General features: G+C 38.9%; 1 protein-coding gene across 1 annotated transcript; it reads left to right on the forward strand.

Annotated features, from left to right (window-relative positions):
* The first annotated feature begins 3,982 nt into the window (after positions 1 to 3,982).
* Positions 3,983 to 9,177, forward strand: hoxa11b (homeobox A11b). Its single transcript, XM_026185587.2, has 2 exons — positions 3,983 to 5,808; positions 6,743 to 9,177. Exons 1-2 carry the CDS (start codon positions 5,208 to 5,210, stop codon positions 6,973 to 6,975), a joined length of 834 nt encoding a protein of 277 aa, XP_026041372.1. The 5' UTR covers positions 3,983 to 5,207; the 3' UTR covers positions 6,976 to 9,177.

The raw sequence follows: 9,177 nt of genomic DNA on the forward strand, positions 1-9,177 counted from the left end.
ACAAATATGAAGTCGTGGCAAAGTGAAATAGGGATGTTAATAATTATAATCACACACACACACACACACACACACACACACACACACACACACACACACACACACACACACACACACACACACACACACTTCGTATTCCCATTGTTATTAAAACATCCAACGAAAGAGCTTGGTATGAATACCTACATATATATATATATATATATATATATATATATATATATATATATATATATATATATATATATATATATATATATATATATATATATATATATATAATGTATTTAAACTTTGAGTTTAAATACATTTTAAATACATTTTTCATTCAATTCTTCATATCGCCAAATAATATTCCTGGGCATATTTTCTATATTATTTTAAAAAAAATTCTTTTTATCTATGTTATAAAAGAAACAATCCAATCAACCCTTTTTACTTCAAATTATATTTTAATAAGATTTTTTTTGTTTGTTTTTTGAAGTAAAAAATACATTTGTTGAGTCGTCATTAAACAATAATGAGAAATCCCGTCTTTGAAAAAAAAAAAATGGCCTGAAACTGTTTTAATAGGCTGCTTATTTATTAATCATCATCAGATTTAATAATCGGCAGCATTACACACACGCTGACTGCAACCCAGAAATGTTTCTATGTCGAATTCATAAAGTAAGAGCGCGTAACCAATCAGTTCGTTAACCTCTCTTCACCTCTCGCTCAAAGTATTGGGCCTCAGTAATCCAATATCACAATTACCTCAAAATATCTCATTTCCAAACGAGATCAATTAAAATTCTGCAGCAGCAAATTGCAGGTTAAAAAACTCATCTAATAACTGGAGGAATAAAAAAAAGTGTTGTGTAAAATAAGACTGCGTGACTGAAGTAATATAAGTCATGCTATTAACTTAACCGTGCTGAAGGCCTGTGAGGCCGGTTGCTCTTTTTTTCTGTCCGGTTATATTTGAAGGATGGACCTGTGCCATAAAAAGGAGCATTTTTAACGCTAACCAGGCAGCACCCTCTGGTGAGTGTCACCCTCTCTTCTCAGTCACATTGTGCCGTCCAGGGTAACAAACAACACTGACTTTATTGTCTATTTCAGAGTTTCGTCAGGATACTTTCTAACACCGCTCATTATTTCGAAATCTAGAAATTGCATTTTACGCATTTTGCTGGCTGGCTTCTTTGCAATAAATGAGGTTGTTTTAAATATTCTCCCACCATGAGATGGATTCAAAATCTTCCCCATGTGTGAATTGTCTACAAGTGCGAGGCTTCTTCTTGTTGGGTTGTGCCATTGCTCCCCCTAACAGCCACACAGGTAAATGCACCTCACTCCAAAACGTCCTGTATTGTGCAGACCTGAAGGTTGCTGCTGGATTAATCAGTAAAAGAGTGAAAACAGGCCTGCTGTTTAGTTTGATTTGAATCTTTAAACTTTATCTTTAAATGTAAATTATAGCGCTTGACAAGGAGGAAACTGGAGCCAAGAACATTTACAAGATAGCCTAACGAATGTGTGGCCTACAGCCTAACTGGCTAAAAATAAGAAGACGGGGGAAAAGACGAAAAGTGAAGCTTAACTCATCATGCTGCACAAAATGACTCTGGGTTTAATGCTGGACGTTAGCACTCTTCTATGTTCTTGTGTATTTACATAGCTGGATGTTGGCGTTGAAGGTTGTGCAATGAACTTCAGACAAGAGCAAAGATCTTTATTTGTTGCAGCTGAAGGCAGATTCCTGGCACCCACGAGCAAACATGAATGTTCGAAAGGAGCTGCCTTTTTCCAGCTTTGGATATTTTTGCTTTTCTTGATCAGAGATACGGAGTCATGCCTAAACACACTCAACACTGGATCAAATCCACTGCTCGCATGCATTTGTCTGTCAGGATAATAGGGGCTGAAATCCACACTTATCTAATCATCCACGTGGGATTGATTTTAGCCCAACTGCTGTCTTCATTTGCTAAACTAAAAGATGAACACGAGGCTGAATTTTCGAATCCAGAAAGTTTTATTAAGGCATTTAATTAGACTTTTTTTAAAAACCAAAAAACAAACAACCTATATTCTATTTTATTTGCTCCGACAGATGCACCCAGAGTCCAGTTTTCTGTCCATTTTTAAATTTCATTACAGCAAACATTCAGATTTTCATTAAACTGAAATAAATATCGTACGAACTCTTTGCTGGTCAAAGCCACATTATGAATTAGCCTACTTTAAAACGAGCGCATGACAACTCCTTAGGGGTTACCGATATAGTTTTAACTACTTAAAGAAGACAGAGATACACGTTTCTAGTAATATTTGGCTATCTTGAAAATCTTTCTGTCCTCCAAATCATTCCCATTTTTTCCTCCCGAGTCATCGTGCATGGTCCAGGCTCATAGACGCAGAGCTGTTGCAAAGTGAGCAGTCTGTATGCTGTATTCATTTAATCCTCGTACATATTAAGAAGTGCTGGAAAATAAAACAATTTCGTTGTTTGTTTCCACTTGAACATTTGTCTTTGAAGGTGAGTGCTGCGTTTCACGTGTAAACAAAAGAGACCCACTCCGAAAAAAATAAATCGAAACACTTTTTTGGATTTGTTTTTAAACTTGCAATGCTCGGTACATAATATTTTAATTTCTGACATGTTGCTTGAGATACACACAAAATGTCATTATCCATCTACTGTTAAAATACCTGTAATATAATCACAAATGCGTCATGAATCAACCATAATATGCAGGTAAAATGTTACTTTACTTACACTTTAGATAATTCCCTCTTTTGAAATCTAATTAGGGAGCAGGAAAAGTCCAGGAGTTAAACAAAACATATGTCGACCGAAAGTTCTCGGCAATCGAGGAAACGTTTTCTTTTTAAAAGCACCCATCATCGTCCTAGCTGCCAGTCTAAATGTGTGTTTTTAATACATTTTCGGTTTTTGTTACATTGAATATCTGCATTCCTTAAAAAAAATCCTTTTACACTTTGCATCTGAGCCAACTTTCGCTTTCTTATGATTATCTGAGCAACGTAAAATCAATCAATCATTAAATATTTTAATTAAAATTTACAACCCACTCGTTATGCTGACATAATACATCGTTTTAGTTGTCTAAATGAACATTTTCTGTAATTTCTGTAATGAAATTGTCATTATAGAAAAAATAAAGTGTCCATCTTCCTATATGTATTTTCTTTATATGGGAAACACCTAGAAATCTACTCTCGCAGACAAGCATGCATGTAAATGATTACAGCCTACAGTGAAGCCTTCTCATATCAATTAGTGTGTCAATTTATATTTTAATGTACGGCTTTAACATTGCATGTCCTTTTTTTTTTTAACCTGCATTGAATATCTATTTAAATATAACATGATTTAAGGATGTAACAGACCGATTCACACCTGCAGGCTCGGTTTAATACAGATGCTGCTATAAATACGACGGGACGAATAATTAGCAAAAGAATTTAAACTGGGTGAAAATGTTCGAGACGATTTTAACAATGAAATTAATATTAGTGCCATAGCAATAAGCACACGCAGTCCGTTCAAATCAGCGAGACAGCCACGTGGGTGAAATATTAGAGTCTCTTAATGCTTCCGTGCAGATGACAAATTCACAGGCTTTGATATATTTGGACGAAATTCTAAAATTGGCTGCACAACGGGTTTAGTGATATGTGACACATGTGCCCACTTAGTCAGCAGTGATGACAAATGAAAATGGGTTGGAGTGTGGGAAATCGCCCGTGTCCAAAGGTTTATATTGGGCGTTGCAATGAGAGAACAAGCGATCCAAAGACTGGAACCCCTTCGACAAATACCTCTATTATCCATAGTACATGAACACGTAAATGTCTACATTAAACATCAAACACACACACACACACACACACACACACACACACACACATATATATATATATATATATATATATATATATATATATATATATATATATATATATATATATATATATATAATTTTTTTCAACTTTTACGCAAAAACAAAATCAAAAACAAAAAAACAAACTGCGGTTCAATGTATTTTTGGGGGAAATGTGGTATTAAATAGAAAAGTATGTTTTAACGATCATGGAAATGCTGGTCTGAACAAAAAACTTTACAAATATAGAAATATAATGGAAAAAAAAAGCCTCACAGTCTGTTATCTTTTTGCTCCTGGGTGTGAATCTGTGCGGATGCCTGAAAAACAAAAGTACACAATGTCTCGCATCGCCCCACACTTGGGGACTTGATTGGTTGCCATATAACCAGAGGAGCTATATTAAATCCACAGACAAGAAATAATCCCATTTTACAGGCTTCTAATTTCTTAATAAATTTACGCATCTGTGACTGAGCACCATTTTTTTTTTCAAAACTGGAATCTGTCAAGCTATCAAACTCAACAGATCATCTGTTCTATCTAAATGCTGTCATCTGTGTCTCAAAGTTTAACCCTTACGTGCGTAACCGGGTGTGTATCTTTGCTGCTGACGCGGCCGAAAACCTGATCTTCATCTTCAAAAGCGCTCAGGCGTCTGTGCTGAGGTCGGGGTTAAGGCGAATGTTAGGTTTAAAAACAATAAAAAGAAAGAAAGAAAGAAAGAAAGAAAGAAAGAAAGAAAGAAAGAAAGAAAGAAAGAAAGAAAGAAAGAAAGAAAGAAAGAAAGAAAGAAAGAAAGAAAGAAAGAAAGAAAGAAAGAAAGAAAGAAAGAAAGAAACCAAAAATAAATAAATAAAAAATAAAATAATATAATTGCAGGTATGCTTGGCCTGCGTAAAAATTGATATAACTGAGGGGTTTTCCACCCTGTAGCATGGCACTAATAGGCCTTCAGCCAGATAACCCCACTGGAACAATGAAAATCAGTGTATAAGAGGCTCAGCTCTTCCAGCATATCCAAAATAGTTCTGAGCAAAATTCCGTTTCAGTATTTTTCCTTTTCCACACGGCCAAAGATCGACTTCATAAACTCTTTCACTCATATAACCTACACGTTGAGACGTAGGCTATCTGTCATTTTGTGCCAGTGGTCACATGGCTTTGGCCCTCAGGAATGGATAGAGATGGATCCCCACGTCAGCTTGTACGTCTAAGGATTTCTGCTCCACCAGTCTGCCTCAAAGTGACTGGAGCGCAGCGTCGCGGAGGAACTATGCAAGGATTATTATAGGACGTTTTCAGCCACAGAATATGGATTTTGATGAACGGATCTCTGGCTCCAATATGTATTTACCGAGCTGCACTTACTACGTCTCCGGAGCAGAGTTCTCGGGTCTCCCTCATTATTTAACCCAGAGCCAGTCCTCTTGCCCCATGACATACTCCTACCAGTCCTCAGCTCTTCCACAGGTCCCATCCGTGAGAGATGTGGCTTTCAGAGACTATGGCATTGATACTTCAAGTAAATGGCACCACAGCAGGGGGAGCCTATCGCACTGCTTCGCTGAGGACATCGTGCACAGGGAAAGCTGGACGAGCCCGACCTCTCGGGGGGGAGAGATCCTGGTGAAAGGCAGCCCCAGCGCCAGCCACTGCAGCTCCTCCAACCCGACGCCCAGCTTCTATGGCAGCGTTGGCAGGAACGGGGTCCTGCCACAGGCGTTCGATCAGTTTTTCGACACTGCTTACGGGAGCGCAGAGAACGGCGCAACGCCGACGGCACACGCGACAGACACGGAGAGACACGCCAAAGCAAGCCCAGCTCCTGCGCACCCGGGCTCCGACACGGCGGAGAGCTGCAGCCCCAAGTCGTCTTCCGGCCACAGCGAGGAGAAGCAAAGCAAAAGCAGCAGTGAGTGAACCTGCTTAATGCACAGAGAAAAATCTTACGCCTTGCTCTTAAAGCTTTTTATATGCAGTTTTATAAGCACGTAAGGTTTATGGAGGGCCTGCAGATTTACCCTACAACAAAACTATGTTATAAACGACAAGATCACGTGCTTGGGATTGAAATTGGCCGTGAAGACTTTGGCGTTAAGCTGGTCTTCAAGATTTCCAACATGGCCTCTGTTTTTCCCCTTCATTTGTGCACTTGTATGGACTTTTATAATTACCTTGTAAAACATTTATATGCCAAATGTTAATTTTTATTTTCTTTTTTTTTAAATACTACTGACATAACAGCCTAACAGCGACCTAGATATTTTAAACACACCACAGAGCCTCTGCATTGATTATAAGCCATTTTTGGATCATTTTAAGATTTAGCATTCTTGTTTATTCCGCGCAGTGCAAAGTGGAGTGCGTTGGGCGTTTAAATCTGACTCTGGACAAGAGTTTAGGCTTAACCCTGCTTCTTTGGATAAATATTTACAAATTCACTGGATTTGCAAGGCTTTAATGCACCAGCTGCTTTCCATGACAGCATTTACAGTGCTAAAGCTAAAATAACTGCTCTCTACCCACAGCGAGATCAATAGGGAACAGTAAAAGAATACCAGATACATGATACTCCCATGTGTCGTTTAGGCCTACGCCTTCAATCCCCAAAACAGCCAAGATGATCCCCCCCCCCCCCCCCCCCCCCCTCACTTCACAGATTTCACTATCAATCCCAGCCTTTGTTTACAAGTCTTGATCCTGTAGGCCTGAGTGTAGGGGGAAGATACTTGAACTCCAAAGCTGGGGCTGCTTATCAGCGAGAAATACACTGGCGATCTCACGCGGGTGCAAAGGGGTCCATGTTAATCTTAAGTGACGATCTTTTGCCTTTTGTTGTCTTCCAGGTGGCCAGAGGACGCGCAAGAAGAGATGTCCATACTCCAAATATCAGATCAGGGAACTGGAAAGAGAGTTCTTCTTCAGTGTTTACATCAACAAAGAGAAGCGTCTGCAGCTTTCGCGGATGCTCAACCTGACAGATCGCCAGGTCAAGATTTGGTTCCAAAACAGAAGGATGAAGGAGAAGAAACTGAACAGAGACCGTTTACAGTACTACACCACGAACCCCCTGCTATAAAAAAAAACTGAACAAAGACAGCGGACACGCACCTCTCTCTTTTACACACACATCTATATCATTACCTGGACAGGAGGACGAGATTTTAAAGTGCCACTCTCCATCAATAATTATTTATACACCTTTAACACAATTTGCTCTATTATTATTATTATTATTATTATTATTATTATTATTATTATTATTATTATTATTATTATTATTATTATTATTATTATTATTATTAAGCTCGACAGATGTTAAAGTCTAATGGTTGCATGGGGGTGCTTGCGCAGAAAACCACATCTGTCTGATTTCCCTTCATTTTATTTAATAATATACATCAAGATGCATTAAAAAAAATCCTATTTTGTTCCACTATATGATTAAAGTTTACTTGCGCACGCACGTGTATCTTTCTGTCCCCCTTAATGGATCTTGATTTGGCCCAATTTTAGCGCGAACACAGATCTTTTGCGGGCCGAAACTTTTGACTCCCCCCCCCCCCCCCCCGCCATCTTTTCAGTGTTCCTGTGCAAATACAAGAAGTCTGGGGATTTAAAAACGTTTTTTTTCTAGGTTTTGGAGTTACTAACAGACCCCCCTCCTGATTTTTGACACCACTGATAGTGATCAGCTGGTCGAAAAACGCTTGCCACGGCATTGCATAGTTGTGGAATGAGTAAAGTCATAATCTGATACAAATTTGTTCGTCTCATGCACTTAAGTCTGAGATTCACTGATATTTAACATCTGCGCTTGACCCTACTACATGCGCTTTGTCGAGCCCTTGCTCGTAAAAGTTGGATTACTTTCCAAATTCGTCCAAAGGGCAAACCTCTGATAAAAGAGCCTCCAAAAGAAACATAATCCAATATTTTGTTTTATATGCCAGCACGTGGGTCGTATCAGATGCATGATATGTAGGTCTGACGCTTTTTATTCCCTCGTGGCTGGAAATCAGATCCTCTGCAGTTATTATTTGATATCCGTTACAAGGCTTTCATTCATTTCTGGGAGGGGGATGTGGAAAAGCTTTTTTTTGACCTTACATTCCTATTAGGTCAATCTGAAACGATCTTGACACTTTAAAAAATCGCGTAGATCTAATTAAAAAACAAATGTATTTGTTTTCTCATGTGGCTCCACGAAGTGTTGTAGCTGTTACTGGACGCTCAAGTCAGCCTGTGTCAGCCTGAACCAGCAGTAGCACATGGGGTAAATAAAGACACGGAGAAACCCCAGACTGTGAGTACAGTCACCACCAACAGTATCATCATTTATTTATTATGTGGAGTGATTTAATCCAAAGATCTTACATAAGTATGTTAGTACATAAACAAGCTGGGAATCTTACAGGCAAATGGAGGTAACTGCACATGAAAAGATGGTAAAAAAGAAAAAGTGTTCAATGTGATTTTATAATCAGCACTAGGGCCCTGAAAACAACTTGAATAGCCTGTCATAAGCTAATAAGGGCCCTGTAGCCTTCCTTATACCGTGCATCCTGTGAGGCTCCCAGGAATGCCGCTTTGATTGCTGCACATCCTCCCAGTTGCTCCAGTAACTTGGCCATAAAACGCGGATTCGTCTGGAGCGTTTGGAGTGCAGTGCAATAAAGCGTCTGAGACCAAGGTTATTAACTGTGACTAAGGGCCTGAAAAACAACGGCTGGGAGCACTGAAACTTGTGTTCACGGACCTTTCCGGCCTCATTTGTATCAGCATCTTGCCGTGGTAGGAATATTCCGTTGGTGTTGCGTTCCAGTGTGGGCCTGTTGTGTTTGCCCACTGGGTGGCGCTCCTCAGATCAATGTCATTGCCGTGAATTGAGATATGAAGGAAGTTTGACTCGACGTTCAGCCGCTTTAAATATGTAACCACCTCAGGATTTTATTGTTAAGGTAGGCACAGACATACTGTCATATTCATTTCACAGTGACAGGGATGTATTTTTCTTTTTCACCTTCTCTTCTTGTGATTTAAGAAAGTCTATTTCCCACAACATCCAGAATCATTTCTGTCTGCATATAACTGACCTGAAGATGTTTTATTGTATGTTATCATATAATAATAAGATTTCTGGAAAAGTTCCGCAAGAAAACTGCAGAAAATTTATTTCTGTGTATATTCAATTCAGCAGTTCTCAGGTTGAAATTGTGCAAAGTAATGGGCATATCTAATGCGCATGAAGAAATAAAATCTCAAAGGTTTATATTCCAAA

This window comes from Astatotilapia calliptera, chromosome 11 (assembly GCF_964374335.1).
Source record: "Astatotilapia calliptera chromosome 11, fAstCal68.1, whole genome shotgun sequence".
Taxonomy (NCBI): Eukaryota; Metazoa; Chordata; class Actinopteri; order Cichliformes; family Cichlidae; genus Astatotilapia; species Astatotilapia calliptera.

What these genes read in the sequence shown, in the direction of transcription:
- hoxa11b (XM_026185587.2), top strand. Translation starts at nt 5,208, where the DNA reads ATGGATTTTGATGAACGGATCTCTGGCTCCAATATGTATTTACCGAGC. An exon ending in GAAGCAAAGCAAAAGCAGCA is followed by an intron (nt 5,809 to 6,742) that starts GTGAGTGAACCT and finishes GTTGTCTTCCAG; the next exon opens with GTGGCCAGAGGACGCGCAAG.